This window comes from Bos indicus x Bos taurus, chromosome 12 (assembly GCF_003369695.1).
Source record: "Bos indicus x Bos taurus breed Angus x Brahman F1 hybrid chromosome 12, Bos_hybrid_MaternalHap_v2.0, whole genome shotgun sequence".
Taxonomy (NCBI): domain Eukaryota; kingdom Metazoa; phylum Chordata; class Mammalia; order Artiodactyla; family Bovidae; genus Bos; species Bos indicus x Bos taurus.
Window position 1 is genome coordinate 85,993,805 of NC_040087.1, and position 22,121 is coordinate 86,015,925.

General features: G+C 58.3%; 1 protein-coding gene and 1 long non-coding RNA gene across 10 annotated transcripts in view; one reads left to right on the forward strand and one right to left on the reverse strand.

Moving 5' to 3' along the window:
• The window catches only part of MCF2L (MCF.2 cell line derived transforming sequence like), a 92,190-nt gene that overhangs the window by 8,202 nt on the left and 61,867 nt on the right, over nt 1-22,121 (forward strand). The window contains exon 1 of one of the 9 annotated variants that reach the window (XM_027558003.1): nt 15,350-15,543. The exons of 5 other annotated variants lie outside the window; for them this stretch is intronic. In XM_027558003.1, the coding sequence (XP_027413804.1) occupies nt 15,465-15,543 (79 nt within the window). In that variant the 5' untranslated portion in view covers nt 15,350-15,464. Of the gene's footprint in view, nt 1-15,349; nt 15,544-15,685; nt 15,788-16,826; nt 16,993-22,121 lie in introns of those variants that run through there. 3 more of the 9 variants (XM_027558010.1, XM_027558006.1, XM_027558005.1) reach the window with 3 other exon arrangements.
• On the reverse strand, nt 13,942-15,500 carry LOC113902584. Its single transcript, XR_003513870.1, has 2 exons — nt 15,415-15,500; nt 13,942-14,178 (listed from the first exon to the last, which is right to left on the reverse strand). It is a non-coding gene; the product is annotated as an uncharacterized LOC113902584 (long non-coding RNA).

The window sequence follows — 22,121 nt, forward strand, 5'->3', positions numbered from 1 at the left end:
GGAAGCGAGCAGAGAGGACCCCGGGGCAGGGAAGCCGGTCTGCACGGCTGTGGAGGTGGGATGCTGTATGTCTGTCGAACCCAGGGACCTTCACAGCACAAGGCGCGGACCTCAGTGGGTGCAGATGACAAAGATGCTTGAGGGGCGGGGGCCTCATAAGAATGCAGTCGCTCACTCGCTGCAAACGTGTGGTCGGTGAGAGCGCAAAGGACTCGCCGACTCGAGCCACTTGGGGAGCACGGCGTCCGTTAGCCAAGGGCCAGGGGACCCCGGGGTTTGTGAACGGGGGTCACAAAGACAGTGACGTAAGCGGGCTCCTCCCCTGCCCTGTGCCCTGTCTCCCTGGAGCTGAACGAGAGCTGGCCAGCCCTCTCGAGGCCTCAGACAAGCTGCCTGCTGGCTCCTCGATCTCGGATTTCCGGCTGGCGGCTCCGTGAGAACAGACCCTGTTGTTAAAGCCGCTGGGCCCGTGGGGCTCTGTTAGGCGGCCCAGGACTCCTGTGGTTTTCCTGCTGGTCATCTTCATGTAGTGCAGTTAGGCTCTGGTGAAAGCCGAGATTTAACGCTGGTTGTTTGGAAGAAGGTGTTTTTGGGGAGAGAAGGAAGCAACAGGACGACATGTGATTTACTCTCTGGTGGCAGGAAACTCGTGGGCGCTTTGTCATTTTCCTAAAATTGATAAAAAGGTTTCCCCTAATCTGAAAATAATCTGAAATGTTTTGCTAGAAAATGTTTGTGATTCAGCTGCCCTAGGAGATCATTTCTTAGATGTTTTTCTGCAAAATGCAGGCTGTAAATATTTAATTCTTAGCCCGCGTGCAGGACAACGGTTACTGCTCGAGGTCACAGTTTCTCTGAAGTTAACTCTTTCAAACTCCTGTTTAAAAGGCTCTAGAGGAGTCAGGAGGAGGGAACACAGAAGGGAAGCTGCGAGCAGGTCAGCCTCGTCTTTGGGAGGAGTGAAGTGTCTTCCCAACGCCTATTTGGAAAATCTCCGGGAGGTGACGGCTGTGACTCTGCTTCTGTAAATCCAGGAGCTTTGTGTCCACCGCAGGTCTGTGACCACAGATCCCGGAACCCAAACCAGTGTCTCGGAGGAAAGGGCCTTTGTTTAAACAAAAACAGCCCCTTTGAAACTTGACCTTATTCCTGACCTCAGCTCTGTCATCATGGTGTCCACTGCTTAGCATGAATCGTCCACTTTTGTGCAGACAGACTTGCTCACTCCAGGGAGCAGTGCAGAAGGAGGGGCGGGGGGTTGTGGGGGGCCTTCCTGGAGGGGGCGGGCATCCCTGGGCCGCCCCGGGAGCTGAAGGTGGGAGCCCCAGTCGGGGGCCGAGGAGGCCGCCCCAGGCCCCTCGTGCACGTGCAAGAAAAGCGTCACCTTTGAGCCTGCATTTCCAGGCGCAGCCGTGGACCTCGCTGAACGGCAGAAAGAGAGCAGAGCTTCTGCTCTGAGGACTGCCATGGCGTCGTCCTTCACTGGAGGGCCGCGCCCCGGGACCAGGCGGGAGGGGCAGGGACAGACCCGCAGGTCCCCAGGGTTTCGCAGCCTCGGCAGCCGGGGGTTGGGGCCGGGTCCTCCCCGCCGCGGGCCGCCCAGCGCCTGCTGGGGTGTGGGCAGCACCCTCGCCCCAGCAGCACCTGCGTCGTGACAGCCAGACGTCTCCTGACTCTCCTGTGGGCAGTCGCTCCCCCCCCCCCATTGTCTACCCTGCGGTGTTTCTGGGCTCGGACACATGGACCCGAGTTTCATCGACAAGAGTCTCCCGAGGGTGCGGGAGGGACGTGTCCACACGGTGCCCCCGGCTCGGTCACGTGACCCCCAGCTCCTCTGCCACCCGCCCTCAGACCAGCAGGTGGCGCAGCTGAGCCGCCGAGGCTGGACCGCCGGGCCTCCCATTCAGGGCTGAAACTGCGGGATGCAGGGGGTCAGTGACCGGGACGCCAGAGCGCTCAGTTTGGAGGAGCAGGGAGTCGAGTCTCCTTCTCAAGGGGACTGAGGGTCCCAGGAGGCCTTGAGACACGGGCTTCTACACCAACCCGAGAGTCACGCGGGCGAGTTCACACGCGGGTGAGTTCACACGCAGGCTAGTGAGTGCACACGTGGCCGAGTGAGTCCACACGCGGGGAGCTCACACGCGGGAGAGTCCACACACAGGCTAGTGAGTTCACACGCAGGCGAGTGAGTGCACACGTGGCCAAGTGAGTCCACACGCGGGCGAGCTCACACGCGGGAGAGCTTGCACGCAGAGCACCCTTCCGCTCGGGGTGGCTCCTGGGTGAGCCCAGCACTCTGTTTCTCCGTCAGCTTCTGGGTTGCTGCGGGGAAAGTAGGAGAAAGGGACCCGTGACAAGCTGGACACCTTCCCGGAGGGGCCAGTGTGCGTGTGAATGTAGCTTGGCACATATCAGCTTATTTAGGCATAATTTGCATACATGTAGACCTCAGAGATATTGTGGGTTCAGCTCCAGGCCAACCACAATACAGCAAGTATCTCAGTGAGGGGCATCACGTGAATATTTTGGTTTCCCAGTATCTGTAAAAGCTATGTTTATGCTCTACTGCAGTCTGTTAAGTGTGTAATATAGCATTATGTCTGAATGAAAAAAGTATACTTTAAAAATACTTTATTGCTAAAAAATGGCAATTATCCTCTAACTACCCAGGGTTGCCACAAACCTTCAATTTGTAAAAAATGCAGTATCTGCAAAGCACAATAAAATGAGGTGTTGCTGCTGCTGTTTTTAGTCGCTAAGTCGCTGACCCCACCAAGGACACTGGAGGCCCCGGGGCTGCTTTGTGGGGCAAGTGGGCATGGTCCCTGGTCTGGGTGACTGGGGCTGATGACACCCCCCAGGGAGCTTCTCAGAACAGAACTTGTGTCTGGGAACCTGGAAGGCAGCTATGCCTTCCTGACGGGTGTGTTTCTAAGGTTGTGTTTCCTTTCAGGCTGCAGCAGGCCCCGTGGGCATCGCGGGTGTGGGGTTAGGGCCAGGGAACTGGGGGGATGTGAGGGTGGGTCCCTGTGCCTCCTTCTGTGTCCCCCGGGAGGGACCACATCACGGGTGTGACATCACAGCAGCCTGGGGGACCACAGGAATCCAGGCCAGTGAAACCGTCTTCCACGATTCTGTAATGGTGGGTGCGTGACATCGTGGTTTGTTCAAACTCAACAACTGCCGACACGGAGAGTGAGCTGTGGCAAAAACTGAAGGTCTAGTTAACAGTAACACAGCGATGTGACTGGTCCATCCATCACAGCCTGGGGGCCACAGGAATCCAGGCCAGTGAAACCGTCTTCCACGATTCTGTAATGGTGGGTACGTGACATCGTGGTTTGTTCAAACTCAACAACTGCCGACACGGAGAGTGAGCTGTGGCAAAAACTGAAGGTCTAGTTAACAGTAACACAGCGATGTGACTGGTCCGTCCATCACAGCACGGGTACCATGCCATTGGGGGGGCAGTGGGGATGCTCTGCCGGTACCCTCTCTCCTGTAAACCTCACACTGCTCTGAAGGTTGAAGTCTTCCTTCTAAGTGCTTCTCGTGGGAGGCAGTGATTCTGCCCTCTGTTTTTAGGGTCTCTTCTTTCGAGGTGTGTTAGAAGCTGTGGCGATGCGTCTGCAGGCGGGAACCGCAGCCTCGCATCCTGCACTGTCGTCTCGGCTGGGGCCGCGCTGTGTGAGCAGGAGCCCACGGAGACAGCTGCGTGGGCAGGTCGTCGGCAGGCGTGATGCTGGCTCATCCTGCACGCGGGCTGTGATGGAAAACGTCTGGCAGGTTTATCCACACAGTACATGCGGTGGCTAAAAGATGTAACTGGGTTGGTGCCAACCTTCTTCTTAGACTTACAAAGACGAGGCCCAGGCGTGTGCGTTGGCAGGACCGTGGCTCACTGACACGGCTATCTGCCATGTTTTTAATTCTTCAAACCCAGGACCCCTCCGGCGGCTCCAGGTGGGTCCAGCCAGGTGGGCACCTGCAGTTGTTCCCTGCAGAGTACCTGAGCTCACCTGGGGGCTACCTTCTCTGGTCCTGGCATCATGGTCTGAGGGGGCTTCTCCTCGAAATGTTAATACCGTGCCATCTGTGTTTGTTGAGATTCCTGAGGTTCTCATGACTGATGCCACAATTTCATCACCTTTTCATCTGAAGTGTCAAGAAGGAAGCAGGCACATTTTGCTCCCCAGTGAACTGTCTCTAATGAAAGCCAGCCAACGTCCTCCAACAGATGTCCCTAAAATCATTTTTCTTCTTCTTCCAATAAAAATGACAGGAGCTTTACTCTCCAAGTGAGTAAAATAGACACAGCTGTGACCCGCAGAAGCCTGATTACTAGCCAGATACCCTGCCAGCAGACGAATCGGTAGACTCTAAATCTGTGCGAGTGCATGTGTTCTGCTGAAACAAATGGAACATTGTGAAAAAGGCCCGGAAACAGACGAGAGAGGCAGGTCACAGCTTTATTCCAGCCGCTCAGAGGAAGAGAGCCGTGTCTGTCCCAGCTCCTGGGACTTTGCTGTGACGTGGGCCGGAGGCTTCCTTAAGGTCAGCGAGGTCAGGGCCCTGGTCAAGGTCAGCCCCACTCAGGGCAGGGCCCCTCTTATGTGGGAACTGAGAGGCAGCCCCCTTTGCTGTCTGGAGTTTTTCTGAATGAACTCACCCAGGGCCGGAGGAGGTGTGTGTTCAGGGCTGTTGGGTCAGAAGAGATGCCTGTGCTCTGAGGTCACTTTAAAACTTAACCCACAAAAGACCACTATGGGGAGACAGGCCAGGCGGACCTCTCCCTGGTCCCACCCTAAGGACAGACCCCTGAATCGTACCCGTGAGAGAGGTGAGAGGCTCTGAGACGGAGGAGACCAGCCTGGGAAGGACACAGTGGTCCAGGCTGGCGCTGGGGGGCCTGCAGCTGGAAACTCCCCACCAGACCTGCCGTCTCCCCCCGAGGACCTGGGGAGTAAGGGCTGAGCCTCTGGACAGCCCTGCTCTGCCCCGCCAGACCCCGTGGGGACACCGCCCTCTGCCCGCCAGGCCCTGGGAGTGGAGGACCCCAGCCTCCCGCCTGCGCCGTGGTGGGCTGCACAAGGCCCCCTGCACCCATGAGTGGTGGGTCCAGTCCCAAGGCCGACACGAGGTGGGTGCAGACCTCATGGGGAAACCTCGTGGGAGCCTGGACGCGGCCCCGTCCTGGGACTCAGAGGAGGCCTAGTGGGCCCAGGACTTCACCGCCACCCTGGGACAAGGCCACGTCCCCCACTGGGACAGTGGAACGTGGGGAGCAGAGCCCCAAGCCCCCAGCAGGGAGGTACCAGAGGAGGCCCAGTGGGGAGCCCGGACGGCCGCCTCAGCAGGGACAAGGACCCCCCACCCACAGCAGTGACAAGAGGCTGCCCTCCCCCGCCCTGTTGGAGCACCCAGAGGAAGTCAGCCACGACAACAGATTTTTTTTAAAACTCAGGAATTTCATAACGTACACCAAAGGCCCACATTTCCTTCAATAACCGATTGTCATGTCAGGAAGCAGGAAAATCTCAAACTGAAAGAGAAAAGGCAAGAGATGTCAACATAGATGTGAGAGGCGGCAGGACTATCCAACAGACAGGTCGAAGCCACTGGCACAGGATGCTTCGCTGGAAAAGGGAAAACTGAGAAATCTCAGCAAAGAAATAGAAGATGGAAGAAAATGGAAATTTCAGAAATGAAAATACAGCAATGAAAGAAAAAATCCCAGTCGATGGACTCGACAATGGAAGGGAGAGGACAGCAGGGAGAATCTGTGAATCTGAAGATAAAATGACAGAAACCACCCCCTGAACACCACAGAGGAAGGAGGCTGAAGGGACAGCCCGGAGCCTGGGGACCCGAGCGGCTCTCTGTGACCTGACCTTCTCGTCCTTGGAGTTGCAGGAGAGAAGGGGGCAGGCCGAAAATACTCAAATAAAGGCAGGAGACTGCCGAAGGCGCAGACCCAAACGTTTAAGAAGGTGATAGAACCCCAGTTAGAATAAACTTCCCCCAAACCACACCAAGACATATAGTCAGATGTCTGAAAACTAGAGACAAAGAAAAATGTCTTAAAAAGCACAGACTACCACAACTCATTCTATAGGAAACAGGGTAATTTGAATAGTCTGAAGCTATTACATCCATTGAATTCATAATTTTAAAACTCTCAAAAAAGAATATCAAGATGGTTTCACTCAGGAACTCTACCAGGCATTAAAGAACGCCAGCTCTTCACACTCTCTTCCTGGTCATCTTATGAGACAAGTGTTTTATTGACGCCCAAACTAGACAAAAACAAGAGAAAACTGTGGACCAACATCCCTCATGAATGTACAAGAATCCATAACGAAATATTAGCAAACAGAGCTAACCGACGAATAGGAAGGGTTATTCACCATGGCCAAGTTGGGTTTAATCCAGGAATGCAAGGCTGAATCAATATTTGAAAATTAACCAATGTAATCCACCCTTTAATGAACTGAAAAAAATCACATGTCATTTCAATCGATGTAGAAAAAGTATTTGACAACATTCAGTACCCTTTTAGAAAAACTGGAACACAGAAGAGCCTCCGTAAGTTGTCAGTAAACGTTCACGAGAACTCCTGCGGCTGCCGCGTCGGCGTGCTCAGAGTCGTGCTCTTCCCCACGCGGTCGGGAGCCGTGTGCTCAGCAGCGGGTTGGAATTCAGCTGGTGCGGTGAGTCAGGAAGAGGAAATAAAAGGAAGGAGATTGGCAAGGAAAAATTAAACAGTCCGTATTGACAGACGACGCGATTATCTAACTGCACAATCCCGAGGACTCTACAGAAACACTCCTAGAGCTAATAGTGAGGTTAGCAAGGCTGCAGGATGCACGATGAACACTGGAAAATCTATTGTATTTCTCTGGACAGCAGTGAACACAGACAGCAAAGTTAAAAATACAGTGCCGTTCACATGCTCCCAAAATGAAATGCTTGGGTGCAGCTCCAAAAACCACGAACAGAGCTTGAAAACTAGAAAATGCTGACGAGGGAACTCAAAGATTTAAATAAACGGAGAGACGCATTTTGTTTGAGGATCGGACACCTTAATATAGTAAAGATGTCAGTTCTCTCCAAACCAATGGGCAGAATTCCTATCAAAATCTCAACAAAAAAAAATTTATAGATATAGACAAGACTCTCGTAAAGTTTGTGTGGGCAGTCAGCAGAGCTAGAATACCTAAAACATTTTGAATAAGAAGAAAGTAGGAGAAGTTATTGTGATACCAAGGCTTCTTCTGCCACAGTCATCAGGACGGGAGGAGTCGGTTGAAGGACGGAAGACAGTGGAGAAGAGAGAATTAGACAGCAAGCCCACTGATTCCTAACGAGGGTGGACAGCCTGCTCAGTGGAGGAAAGACAGCCTTTTAGCAAGTGGCCTGGAGTGGTCAGACATCAGAGGGAAAACCAAACAAACAAAAGACCGTGCCTTTCGGTTTCACATGTCATACAAAGATCGAGTCAACGTGGGCCGCGGACTTAAACTGTAGAAGTTCAGAAACAACAGGGTAGAATGATATTCAGGACCTGGGAATAGACAAAGAGTACACAGACTTGATGCCAAAAACAGGATAAAAGGAGAAATGGTAAATTAGACTTTATCAAAATGAAACATGTATGCTCTCCAAAGGCCCTGCTAAGATGAGCTACAGACAGGAGAAAATATTCGTGACCACAAAGCCTCAAAGCACACCAGTAGAAAAGCAAACAACCCTGGCAGAAAGTGGAAAGCAGAAGTGAAGAGGTGCTGATGGCAGATGAAAGGGGGTCGGGGAAGCACAGCCTCTGAGGCGCCCCCGCACGCCGTCGCACGGGCTGCCGTGAAGAGCACTGACGGCTCTGGAAGCTGGGGTGCAGGAGTCGGTCTCTGTGCTGGTGGCGATGAATGTTCAGGGGCACAGCCATCTGGAAACTGCCCGCCAGGAAGACACCACCACACACAGCTGTCACCCAGTCCAGCAAGTGGCACTCCTGGGCACTCATCCCAGAGGAAGGAAAGCGTTCACACGGGCTCATGCACACGCGAGTTTGTATTCGCTCTGTTCACAGTAGCCCCACACTAATGCCCTTCAGCGGGTGAACAGCTGGAAAACGCTGTGTCCCTCCACGCCGTGGAGCGCCAGGCACTCAGCGAGAACAGGGGCAGGACAGGGGCACCGGGCCACCCGATGGAGCTCCGGAGAGCCGGGCTGAGTGAAACGAGCTCGTCCCACTGGGTTACGAGCTGAATCCACTTGGGAACGTTCTTGACGCTGTGGAAATGGAGGGCAGCAGTGGTCGCCAGGGCTCAGGACGGGGTGGGAGGCGGGTGGTGTGGGATGGGAGCCCTGGGTGACGCTGTGCTGCAGCTCCACAGGTTGTAACCACTGGGGGAATGGTCTCTTCGGGTGCGTCTTACGGCTGCACGTGAATCTGCAGTCGGCTTCCAAGAAGGAGGGTGATAACCCACAGCCCAGCCCCTCACTGCCGGCAAGTCCACATGTCCACGAGCGCCGTGCCCGACGCAGAATCTTACTTGAGGTGGGAAGGGGGGTTGGGGGGAAGAGCTTTCCTTTTAGATGGCTGTGACATTGACTGGCTTCAATTAAATATTTGCTATGGAGTTATAGGTTCAGATCCACACGTGTAAATAGATGTCAAGGTAGATTAACTCAATTTCAGTGACCTTGCTGTTTGTCGAACCTTGGAAAATACTGCCTCTAAGTTAAGCCTTGAAAAACTGACATTTCTGAAATTAAATCAGCTGTGTTTAAACATTCAGCGTTGGCAAATCACCAGCACAGTTCCAAGGTAATTGCTTCCTGCTGTGAGGGACCCCATGGGCTGTGCGAGAGCTACAGTGCCCACTGCCCCTCCCCTCCCCCCTCCCCCCTCCCACAATCCCCTCCCCTCCCCCACTGTCCCCACCCTCCCCCACTGTCCCCCCTCCCCACTGTCCCCACCCACCTCCACTGTCCCCCCTCCCCCACTGTCCCCCCTCCCACAATCCCCTCCCCTCCCCCACTGTCCCCACCCTCCCGCACTGTCCCTCCCCTCCCCCACCATCCCCCTCCCCCACCGTCCCCACCCTCCCCCACTGTCCCCACCCTCCCCCACTGCCCCACCCTCCCCCACTCCCCCTCTCCTCCCCCACTGTCCCCACCCTCCCCCACTCCCCCTCTCCTCCCCCACTGCCCCTCCCCTCCCCCACTCCCCCTCTCCTCCCCCACTGCCCCTCCCCTCTCCCACTGCCCCGCGGGCACCGCGGTGTCGCTGTGTGCACTCAGCCAGCCTCCCGGTTGTTCCCTGTAGCCTCAGCGAGTAGCCCGCTCCCTGCATCCTGCATCTTTTCTGCTGACCATGTGGCCACATCTAGGGGAGCACCGAGGCCCCGTCGTGGCCCCCGAGCCCCTGCAGAGCCTCAGGGCCTGCACCTCCTGGCCTGGGGCTTCGGTATTCTGTGGCTTGCTGGGTGGGGAGAATCTGAACGTGTGTGATACAGAGTTAAAGCTGTTGCTACTAATCTTCTAAACAGAGTAATAAAGCAGCTTCCTGATCACAGGTTGGCTTGTTCTCCCGGGTTTACTGTTTTGGTCCAGAGTCCCTGGGGCAGGGGTATGAACAGCACCGGGCGCGTCAGCCCGGCCCAGAAGTCTGCCTTATCACTGCCCCCGTGACCCTATTGTGAGCGGCTTCCTCTCGCAGATCTCAGCTCCACCGCAGGGTGCGGGCAGCTCAGGAGGCAGGTGGCTGCCGTGGCCGCCTGGGGAGCAGGTGCCCCCGTTTGGGCAGTTGGTGCCCTGGGCATGCGGGTGGGTGCTAGGGTGACCCCTCTTGGGGCCCTGCTCCCTGCTAGGGGGCGGGGGTTGCGCCGCCTGGCCAGGGCCCTGTCTCGGCGTCTGTACTTCCTCCACGTGGTCTTGGTGGAAGGGATGCTTCCAGCCGTGACCTCTGTGGTGAAGGGCTGGCCACCAGACACCCGTTCTCAGGGGGTGTGGCCTTGGTGTCCGTCTCCTCCGGGTCCAGCAGGTGAAGGTGGACACCAGCAGACACGCATGGAGCCGCAGATGGTCCGGGGGGCCGTGGGAGCCTAAGATGGGGGCTGTGAGCTCGTCTCAAGGACTCACCTCTGCAGAGACACAAGGTTCAGTGGCAGAGAAGGGGCGGAAGTGGGGCTGCGCCCTGGACGGGGAGCAGGCGTGGCAGGGCTGGGGAGGGGGCTGCCCGCCCACCCGGGGGACTGTGCCGTGCCCAATGCCCTCCCGACGGGGCCGTTTGAGTCTCCTTCGGCCGCCCGCCTGGCCTTGCTCGGTGGATGGGAAATCATGAGCTGCTTCCACCCTGGAGCTTTTCCCACGTTTGTCTTATCACCTGGTGAGGTTGTCAGGGCCCAGAGCACTGGTGGGGGGCTCAGAGTTCACCACCTCGACCTCAGACAGGGCTCATCGACACAGCTCAGGGACAGAAGGAGATGCCCCCCCTGCTCCCCCCGCCCCCGGGTCCTTCTGGCCTTTGGCCCTGGGTCTCCCACCCTCTGCTCCAGCCCCTGCGTCTGGGGCAGGAAGGTGGCCAAGGCCACTCCTGCCTTGCAGAGGGGATACCTGGGACACACACGTCCCCACGTCCCCGGGCAATGCCTGCCTAAGACACCCACCCTTAAAAATAGGAGATCCTGTCTTTTGTCACAGCGTGGACGGACTTGGAGGATGTTAGGCTGAGTGACGCAAGCAGGCAGCCTGCGACAAAGGCTGCGAGACCCACTGTGTGAGGTTTACTACTCAGGCCCGCAGGGGCCGGGGGGCTGCGGGGGAGGGTGCACGTGAGGAGGACAAGGACTCCGGGGCCAAGGGGAGTGTGCTGGGGTCAGACTGCTTGTGTCCCCCAAAGTTCATACGTTGAAATCGTGGTGGTGGTGTTTAGGAGGTGGGGCCTCTGGGGTCATGAGGGTGGAGCCCCGAGAATGAGATCAGCGCCCTGGAGAAGGGCCCCAGAGCGTCCCTGACCCCGCCTCCCATGTGAGGCTGCAGCGAGGGGTCCTGGGGGCTCCTCTCCAGACCCTGCCATGCCGGCCCCTTGGTCCTGGACGTCTGGCCTCCAGGACAGCGGGAGCTAAGTCTCTGTGGTCTCCGAGCCCTGGGCCCTGCATCCTGTAGCCTCCAAGCTGCCTGGGGCACGTGGGAGATGTACTGACCGCTTTGCACCTGAACGGGCAGAGCCTCTCTGACCTGGAGGCTGGTTGGGCCCCAGGAGACGTGCGGGCCTGATGCCCTGGGGACCCAGTGAAGGAGCCTGCAGGGAGGCAGCTGGGCTGGACGACAGTCTGCTGACACCCTTAGAATAAATGCAGAACCCGAGGAGGCTGATGCTCCGGGTCCCTGTGAGCAGGAGGGGGAAGCGCTGGGAGTCCCCCAGATCCTGTCCTGCATGGGGCGCCTGCAGCCCCACAGAGCAGGGCTGAGTCGGGGTGTACCCCTTCCTGGGGGGGCGTCCCCACCTGCCCACTCCCAGCCCAGGAGCATTGCTCGGACCAGAAGCTCTTGTGAAACTGCCCTTAGAAGACCCTGTAAATTGCAGAGGGGATGATTACCAGTGGGGAAGCACCCTGAGTTTTGCATTCCCTGTTAGAACCCACACCCGCTGGGTCCCCTGCCGCCCTCAGGAATGTGGGGCCTGTCTCGGCCCCAAAAAGCAAAGCTGGAGACATAGGCCCCTGGCCCGCGGAGGTGACGCCTAACCTGGGCCTTGTGAGACAAGGTGTGGTCTGCAGGCCAAACTGGGCCGGGATCCCGCGGGCCTGAGGACCGGGGCCAGTGCCTTCGGTCCCTGCAGAGGGGGTCCTCCTGGGGACATTCTGCTGAGTCCAGCACTTGCCTGCGTTTGCCGTTAGATCAGCCTCAGTCCCGTCTCCAGGGCTCCGTCCTGATCTGAAACGTCCGTCTCCACCCCCCTGCACCTGCCCCCCGCCGTCTCGGGGTGGACGGGGTGCTCTTCTCTGGCATCTCCCTGGGGCAGGGCGCGGGCAGGGATGGGACACACATGCGTTCCTGTGGGTGACCTGCTGGGCTGTCTCGTGGGGACCCGTGTGACACCACTTGAAGCCAATTCGACGGTGGCTGCCTCCCCTGGAGCCTCTGCACCGCGGCTCGGCCAGGGAGCCCCCACCCTTTTTGTGTGGAAGCCCTTCTGGCCTCTCTCATAAGCACGCCCCCCCCCCCAGAGGTACAAGGCGGAATTAACTGGCTTCCGCATCCTGTGAGTTTAGGTGACAACGTGACACCTGTGTGTCCGTGGGCACCGCGGTGAGCAAGTCACCGTTTCCTTTCTGTGGGGAGAACTTTACCACCCACCTCGTAACGAAGTTGAACCTCACGGGGCTGTGTTGCTGCACGTTGCCCCCATGCTGCGCGCTGGAGCCCGGCACTTAAGCGCCACCCCCCAGGGTCCCTGCACGGGACTACCGTCCGCACTCCACTCTTTGTTACGGCTGAGCACTCTTCCGCTGTGTGCGCAGCACACCCTATCTGCCCATTCATCCATCGCCGGACACGCAGGCTTCTCCCGTACCTTGGCTATTGGAAACAGTGCAGCGGGTGCCATAGGGCACTTTTATTTTTCTGAATTAATGTTCTTGCCTTTTTTTTTTTTTTTTTTCGGCAAATGCCCAGAAGTGGAATTCCCGGATCATAGGGCAGTCCTCAGTCTTCTGAGGCATCGCCTCGGTATTTCCATAGTGGCTGCGTGGATTTACACTCCCAGCAACAGTGCACGGGGGCTCCTTTTTCTGCCTCCCACAGCACTTGTCTGCTGAGGTTGTTCTGGCAGCTGTGAGGTGGCGCCTCCCCTGGTCTGGTCCCTGAGGTCCGCAGCGTTGAGCACCACCCAGCGGTCCTCACGCTCTGTCCTGGCCGCCCCACAGCTGCCCTCTATCCCTGCGGCCAGGTGAATTCTGCCTTTCGTCTTCTGAATGTTCTGTCTGCATCTTTGGGCCTGAGGTAGAGGAAAGGCAGCTGCCAGGGGTTTATCCCAGGGGCCCCTGGGGGGCAGGGACCCCCCCCCCAACCACGGCCTGCTCAGCAGGACCCGGGGGGAGATGCCCAGGAGAGGCGGGTGTGTCCTGAGATCCCTGGGATGCCCTCCTCAGACGGACGCCGGCTCCATGCCCGGGCTCACAGCTGCGGTCACAGGTGAAGCTGCCTGTCCATGGCCGCGAGTTCCTTCAGAGTGTCTGCTTTCCCCTGCTGCCCTGGCCCCACGCGGGAGCCTCTAGTGCAGGACGCAGCTGCACCCCGGCCTGGCGGGTGTCTCCGCCTGCCCCAGAGCCCCCACCTCGGACCCAACACGCACCCTTCAGCTCTCCTGTTTCTCGCCTCCCTTTCAGGCTGACTTTCCGGGACGGTTGCTAAGAGGATGTGTTTGGTAGCCAGGGATCATCTTGCATTCTGCCTCGCCACCTGGGCGCCATGCCGCCTCTGCTCTCTGGGAGGCCCGGCAGTGGTGCAGATGAACCGCACCCTTGGGACACTCAGGCGAAGCCTCTCTCTGCGGGGTCGTGTCTGGGCCGTTCCCTAACTGTCCTCTATTGAACTGTAAGAGACTTGGGGGATGACATGCCAACTGGTCCGTGGCAGTGCTTCCCTGAAGCAAAGCCTGCTTTTTAGATTTCTGTTTGTGCGCCTGTGAGTTTGAACCCTGCCTCCAGCACCTCTGTGTGCCCTGGGGCAGTTACTGGATCTCTCTGTGCAGTGTTCTATTAAACAGGGTAGAAACAGCGCCTGCCTCCTAGATCCTTCTGAAGATTAAATCAGTTCACACCAGGAAGGAGCTACTTAGGAGGGTCCCTGGAACACAGAAGTGCTACATAGTGTCTGATGGGATTGTTACGACTGCTGCACTTCAGTCAATAGTAAATGACTTTTGTAGCAAGATAGCCCCAAGTGTGCTATAATATAAAGAAAGAGTAAAAGTTTGATACAGACTCAGTGAGAGGGGGAAGGAGGGAGGGAGAGACGGTCAGGGGATCGTGGAGGCCGTAAGTCTGAGGTGTCCAGCGCAGCCACAGGGTGGGAACCGGGAAGAGCTGAATCTGGCCCTTCTGGAGGCAGAATTCCCTCTGCCTCGAGGACATCAGTCTTTTCCTCTTCAACTGATTGAACGAGGCCCACCTGCAACAGAGAGGGTGACCGGCTGGTCTCCACATTCACCTCGGCTACAGAATACCCTCAAAATGACATCCAGACCATTGGAGCAAACACCCCGGCACGGAGGCCAGCAGACTCAGCCGTGAAGCCGAGGTGTTGGCTGCTTGGTCCCTGAAATGCCCCAGAGCAAGGTGCTCCAGGACACAGAGAGGAAGGAAGCTGAGAGAGACCGAGTGGGAACCTTAGATGAAGGGAACAGTGGTCAGCCATCGAAGCACAGAGGGGGGCTGATAGTGCAGCTGGACATCGGGGGTCAACAAGCCCTTGGGGGCTTGCCACCTTCCTCCCCAAACCACCCCCAACTGGGATGTGGGCACACCCTGTGTTGACATGAGCTGCCCACTTGAATTTCCCAAACCACTTAAGGAACCAGGCACCTGCTCCTCAAACACTCCATCTGTAAGGTCAGCCCCTCCGTGGGAAGACACCCGTCAGGGTCCGGGCGCATACAGGGTTCGCGCCTCCCTGGGAAATGGCGCTGGGCCCGGGGACACGCATGACTGGCTTCTGCAGGGCGCCGGGGTGTAGAATGCCCTGGGTGGCTTCGTGCCAAGCATGGCGAGATCGCGGGGCTGGAGCCTGGGCGCGCGCTTCCCTCCTACGCCTCGCGTCCTTGGGCAGGCGCCGGCCACCGGACCACCGCGAACCCACCGACCCGCTCGCGGGGGGCGGCGCGGGCGGCATGCGACGGCGCGGGGAGGGCGCGCCCGGCTGCTGCGGCCTCTGCACCTGCCCGGGGGCCGCCGGAGGTAACAGTGGGCAGGCTCCGTACTCGCGCCTCGGCGGCTCCCCGCTCCGCTCCGGGGAGGGCGCAGAGACCCGGGGCTGGAGGGGTGGGCCGGGCTGGGGCTGAGGTCCCGGAGGGGTGCGCCGGTCCGCGGGGCTCCCAGGTGGCCGCGGGGTGCACTGGTCGAGGGCCCAGGTCGGCGCGAGGGAGCGCGCGCGGAACGGTCGAAGGATCCGCGGGTGCGCGCGGGGGCCCCGGGTGACTGCACCCGGGGTGCACTTGTGGAACGCCTTGCTCGCCGCGCGGGGGTGCACTCGCTGGGTGCCCAGGTAGCTGCGGAGAGACGCGGGGCGCGCACCGCTTCCGCTTCCGCCGAGCAGCCCCCCCACGCGCCCCCTCGGCGGGGCTCGGGACCAATCCCGGGCAGGCGGCGCGGCAGCCCCCTCCCCAGCGCCTCCCCTCCCCCGAAGCACCTCTGGTGCAGAGGAAGCCCGGGCTGCAGGACCGTTCTGCGCTGCGGAGAATGAGGTTCTGGCTGAGACATGAAGAGATGGCCCTGGAGGAAATGGTGCAGAGATTGAATGCGGTTTCCAAGCGCACTGGTAGGAGGAGCCGCCGGCCCCAAGCCCGTTCTTGAGCTTGACATCATGTGCTGAGTCTCGGGAGACGCTCCTGGTTTCTGGGTGGCGGGCTGCATCTCTTTTTCCAAGCGGAGGTAACAGGACAGTGGAATGATGGCTCTGATCTGGCAACTGACAGGCTCCTTGGCCGGTCAGCCCGATTTTATTCTGCCTGGGAAGGTGGCCAGGATGGCAGACTGGTGATGGGCTTTCTGGGCGACCGCAGGTTTGTTTGTGGAGCCGTGATCTGAAATCTGCTCATTCAGCCTGCGTTGGGCTGCGCGTGCTGCAGTCGCAAACGTGTTTGTGGCTCGAAAAGAATGTGAGCCTGGGGCTTTCTGAGTTGGTGTGGGGCTGGAGGAGGGGTGTCGAAGCTGGTTTTGAGGAGGGAGGGTCCGATCCATCAGGGAGGTCTTTCTCCACCAGATAGGATGTGAGCCTGAGACAGATGCTGGAACGTGGCTTGGGTGTGGAGAGGGAGATGGCTGATGGATGCTGTTTTCAGCACCGAGTGAAGGATGACTCACAATTGGTTTTGAGGAGAAGTTTCCCCATGTTTGCTTGGATTCAGGAGGGCCGTGCGCTGGCCGGGCTGGGCACTGCCTTCGGTTGGTCACTTCTGAGCTTTCCTGTGCGTGTGCAGAGCCCTGTCAGCCAGGGCTGGCTCTCCTCGAGACGAAGAGGAGACGGTTGTGCACCATTAAAAGTGAGCTGCTGGGTTTTTCCTGATGTTGCTGTGCTGCGTCACGGACTGTTGCCTCATCATCTAAGAAACACTTTCCTGAGAGGTTAGGTTTGATCAGTCACTTGGTGTAGGTGTGGTAGCCCCCCCGACACACGCCTCTCCCACCCCTCTATCATAAGCACGAGACCCAGCAGATCTGAGAACAGAGCGGTGGCGAAGCCAGTGTGAACACTCCGTGTGTGGTGGTCTGAGACCCTGGGGGTTGTTCTGTGTTTAATGGTGATTTTGGTGTTAAAAGTACTGGACTTGTGATAAATGGGTCAAAGCACAGGAAGCCCCTCTGCCGTCTGCCCCTTGTTCTCAGGAGGGTGGCTCCCGGGTCTGACGCACGAGTCCTGCTGTGCGTGGTGCAGCGTGCGGCGTGCGGCTGAGGTGAGGGGCGCGGACCGGTGCCCGTCACCCTGGAGGGAGGCATCCTCGGGCCCCTGCGCTGGGCTGGAGTCGGGATTACAGAGCAGTGGGAACTGGTCCAAGGGGTGATGTCATCCCTGGGCCTCAGGGCCGGAGGCTTCCTGGTGAGCCAGGGAGACGCGTGTGCGCTCTGATGGCAAGGAGACTGACTTCCAGGAGCGGGGTGGTGCTGGGCACCCCCTGAACTGTGAAGACTGCCGCCTGGCTCTCTGCTGTGTGTCCTCGGACACAACGGTGCTCCGATGGCTCCCCTCCGCCAAGACTCTGAAACCCAGGTAAACGCGGTCTGGTGAGGACCTGGCCGCTTGGTTGGGGGAGGACCTGCCTCCTCCCTTGGCACAAACCCAGGTGCCACCGGCTGGGGCTGAGACTCGTGTGTCCTGCGGTGTTGACGGGGCCGCCGTGAGCCCCCCAGCAGCCCGGGTCTGCATCCCCAGCACTGCCGCAGAGGAAGCCCCCTGTGTAGCAGAACGGCTCTGACTGGAGGTCACAGAGGTCACCTGGATGCTGCTGTTGCGATTCAGGGCAGGGGTGGGGTGGGGTGGGGATGGGCTTGGAGCTGAGGCTTGGGCTCCGGGGCCTCCCGGGGCTGCACGGAGCTGGACCGTGTGGCCCACCCTGGGCTGGTGGGACTTGCTCTCCATCCGCCATGGGGCCCCTCTGCTCCCTGATCTCAGCCCTGGGTTTACTGTCCCCGCCCCCCCCCCCCCCCCTCCGCAGGACGTCATCGGGTTAGTCCACCTGGGCGGGGATGAAGCTTGCTGCCTGTGTGGTCTGTGAGGCTGCTGACCTTGGGAATTTACACTCTCTGAGCTCTCTCTCTCTCAGTCTTGAATCACGAAGCCAGGTGCCCTTCCCACGGCCGAGGCTCCCCTTCTGTGTAGTCGGGCTGCTTTTCCAGAGTTGCCGTTGTTGTGGTTTTCTCCCTAGATTAGCAGTAAGTGGTGACAGAGTGAGAAACGTTTGAGGGAGAAAGGCTAATGGATGGAGCCCATTAAGCCTCTCCCTAACACGGAAGAGTGGTTCAGACAGAGCGTCGGAACCTTCTGGAGGGAGTCATCCCAGACCCCGGGCGTCCCTGGAGCCTCTGATCCAGGAAGTCAGGGGCCTGAGCTCTGCATTTTTAAGGTCTCGGGTGATACTCATGGTGCCGGGCCAGGAACCTGACTTGAAGAACCACTGAGCAGAAGGGCCCCTGGTGTCCCCTCTCCAGGGCTGATGGTGAGCAGTAAGTACTAGCTCTCTCCCGACATGCATGGATGCATACTTCATCATGGAACTTGCGCTGGTCGTCTACTTTACATGTGGTAACATACATGCTTCAGTGTCCAGATGGATGGATGAGGGTGGATGGAGGCATGGATGGATGAAAAGACAGTCGCTCAGTCATGTCTGACTCTTATGACCCCATGAAATGTAGGTTCCTCTGTCTGTGGGATTTCTCAGGCAGGAATCCTGGAGTGGGTTGCCATTTCCTTCTCCAGGTTAAAACACAAGCTCTGTCATATTTAAAGTGTTCCTGCCCCCAGTGAGGACTCGCAGCTCCTGGCTCTTCGAGTGTTGAAGAGACAAGTCACTGGGCGTGAGTGACGAGGCCGCCCCACCCCCCAGGCTCGAGTGCATCAGGGACACTTGCCCTCTAGTCTGGCACCGCCCGTCTTCCCATCTCCTACACCAGCTTTCCACAATCCAAGAAACGAATCCCAGCTGTGTCCCAGCCGCTCGGCCAGCCTCTTGGGACCTTCGTCCTGGGACCTTCGTCCAGCAGCATCTGGGTCCGTGGTATTCACGAATCTGCCGCGTTCCTTTTAAGGACCTGGGCGCCCCTCGGCTGTGTCCTCCGGAAGCTGTATTCAGGCTTTCAGTTGCAGGCTGCTCAGCAGCCCAGCTGGTGTTTGATGTTCCCATCCTGCCCGAATCCCACAGTCTTCCCATCCTGTCACGAAGACCGCAGTTGCCCTGAGCTTGTGAAAAGCTCAGCTGAAGCACAGTCGTCCAGGTGATTGGTTTAAAGGCAGGATGGGAGGTGAGAGGGTGGGCATCCTCCCCGCCACAGGAGCGGGGGCTCAGTCTCCCCATCTGTGAAGTGGGTCACGAGAGCTCCTGCCTCCAGGGTTGACGTCACAGAAGCTCGTGCGGGCGGGTGCCCGGGTCACGGTCCCTGCCGCCATTCAGTTCAGTTCAGTCGCTCAGTTGTGTCCGACTCTTTTCGACCCCATGAATCGCAGCACGCCAGGCCTCCCTGTCCATCACCAACTCCCAGAGTTCACTCAGACTCACGTCCATCGAGTCAGTGATGCCATCCAGCCATCTCATCCTCTGGCGTCCCCTTCTCCTCTTGCCCCCAAATCCCTCCCAGCATCAGAGTCTTTTCCAATGAGTCAGCTCTTCTCATGAGGTGGCCAAAGTACTGGAGTTTCAGCTTTAGCATCCTTCCTTCCAAAGAAATCCTGCCATTAATGCTATTAACTGTTGTTCGACTAACCTCCCAGGGGCTCAAGGCCGGGGTTCTCCCAAGGAGTGAGAAGTGGGGGGAGGCGCTCAGAGAGCAAGGACCACACCCGTGATCCAGACAGAGAGGCCGGCGCATGGAGGGCGCCCAGCGGCATGTCCGGGCCCCGCGCCCGGGGCGGGAGCACGCAGCCTGGAGCCTTTGCTCGGCCCAGACCCACAGACGCACCCGTGTGCGAGGAAGTCCAGCTGTGGGTAGGAGGCTCCGGGAAAGTATAAAGCTGGAAAGAGAGTGACCGTTCTTTCTGTGCTTCAGAGAGTAGGTGCCTTCTGTGTCTCTAGATGGAGTCCGCGAACGTTCCGGGCTTCTGCTTTATTCCGTCATTAACTGCATGACGGGAGCAAGCCCAGTCCCCAAAGCAGGGCCGGCCCCTCGTCCTCGACCTCGCCCTGTGTGGCCGTGGCCCTCCTTCCCCAGAGGGGAGAACTGGAACCGACACGTCACCAAACGATGACTTCCGGGAAAGATACTAGGTGTGGTGAGCTGGGGCCCTTCATATGACCTTACTTTTCTGAGAGTGCTTTGTCTTTAAAAACAGAATTGTTTAGCCTCTTGATTCCTGAATCCTTCTTAAGGGTAACATGTGTTTGATATTTGAAAAGTGAAAGTCACTCAGTCATGTCCAACTGTTTGGGACCCCATGGAGTATACAGTCCATGGAACTCTCCAGCCTGGAATACTGGAGTGGGTAGCCTTTCCCTTCTCCAAGGGATCTTCCCAACCCAGGGATTGAACCTAGGTCTCCTGCATTGCAGGCGGATTCTTTACCAGCTGAGCCACCAGGGAAGCCCAAGAACACCGGGGTGGGTAGCCTGTCCCTTCTCCAGCGGATCTTCCCGACCCAGAAATCGAGCTGGGGTCTCCTGCATTGCAGGTGGATTCTTTACCAACTGAGCTATCAGGGAAGCCCTGCTATTTGAATAACAAAATACGGAAGGCTGTTGAACGCGCAGAGACAGTGGGGCTCCGTGCTTTATCGGTCATGTGACTGTTCGCCTCCATCAGTTCTGAGAGGAGTGAAGTTCTCACTGTCTTCCCGTCTGAAACCCCCCCTTACTGTTGACAGGATCACGTGTTCCTATGGATTCTTTCATTCAGTCACTCCTGGACGCTTAGGGCGCAGAACCAAGGTCAGGCCAGCACCTCGTGGAGTGGACGGCGAGGTTCTGTCTGGACCCGGAAGCTTCAGTGGGCGCAGTCCTCGGACGTGACCGTCACTCACTGTGATTGGTGTCAGAACCGAGTGGTTCATGGGCGGCATGCTTGCTCCCAAGGAAACAAAGGAAAACCTTTATGTGAAACTTGGCTCGGCCACGTCCCAACCTGTGTCTTGGAAAGAATTTTGCAAACATGCTTAGGGAGGAGCTGGATCACCTTGTCATCGTGGTCAGTGTTTTAAGACCCAGGCGGCACTGGTGGTAAAGGATCCACCTGCCAACGCAGGAGATGCCAGAGACCCAGCTTCGATCCCTGGTTCTGGAAGCTGCCTTGGAGAAGGGAATGGCAACCAGCTCCAGTGTTCTTGCCTGGAGAATCCCATGGACAGAGGAGCCTGGCGGGCTGCGGTCTATGGGGTCGCACAGGTGGGACACGACTGAGCGCCTCACACGCACGCACAGTCAGGTGACCTGGGCATCGTCTCCAGACGTGGCAACGGTTGTTCCATCAGTTGTGCCGTGACCTTTATGTAAGAACGTAAGCGCATCATTTAAAAAGCTCATTGTTAAGAGTAACCAGTTCCAGACTCTACAGGCCTGTTTCTCATGGACAGCTTTATTCCAGGTTACAGAAACCTCCGAGCACTGGAGCCGTAGCGAGGTTACCCCCATCGCCCAGCCCCAGAGCTTCCTTTGTCAGAAGGAAGACGTGTCCCTGGAAGTAACAGGAAGCGTCACCCTACTAGACGCAGAGCAATTTAGGAGGGGCTGGTTGCCTGGCAGCCTTGGGAACTGTCAGCGGGTGGGGCCCAGGCTGTGGCCGAGAGTGGAGCCAGGGACGAGCTGAGGTGTGCAGAGAAGAGGGCCATCGGGGTGGCCCCTGAAGACCTCGGTGCCGGGCAGCAGGACAGCGGGCCTCCTGCCCCATGTGGCCGGGCGCCCACTCAAGGGAAGGCCCGGTAGGGACAAGGCGGGAGGGGGTGCTTGCCCGTGCCCTGCTGGGCTGGGGGGCCAGGGCGCCTCAGGTTGCTCCCCTGTGTTCTGGCCTCACGGGCACTCGCCGGCCCCGTCGGGGAGCCTGCTGTGTGCACGTGTCCGGAGAAGACGAGGGGCAGACTGTCCGCAGGCTCTGATGGCACTGCTCCCAGCCCGCCTGTACCCTGGAAGGACTGATTCTTCAGTCCCCCAGCGTCTCACTTGGCATCAGACAGGCTCCGAGTGACGCTCTGCTCCCCTGGCGTGAGCAGCTTGGCTGTTTCACTGCCAAGAGCCTTAAGTTGCTCCCACTTATTGATAGGCATTTCCTGCTAATTTGAGGCCACGTTGTGTGATGTACACCCCTGGGCCCAGCAGTGCAAGGCCAGTTCTCAGGCGGCCTTCAGCGTCCCCGGCTGCTCACACGGAAGGGTGGCCAGCGTCCTGCGCGAAGCCCTGGCTCCCGGGTGCCTGTGATGGTTCACGGGGTCTTGGGGAGGAAATGCCCACCGACTGCCGGGAGAGTCCTGCAGAATCTCAGATGCTTGGGAATTCGAGGCTGTGAACGTGCAGGACAGAAACGTGCCTGTTGTGACCGAGGTCCCACACAGAGCTGACTTTTGGGGAAGAGTTTAGTTAGCAACAGTTTTAAAACATAATCAGGTATTTAGGAGACAGCGGGTTAACCCCAGCGGCTTGGCAGGAGGCCCGTGTCTGGTCATGAACCATCTGGGTGGGTGCTCATTCTGACTCACTGGCC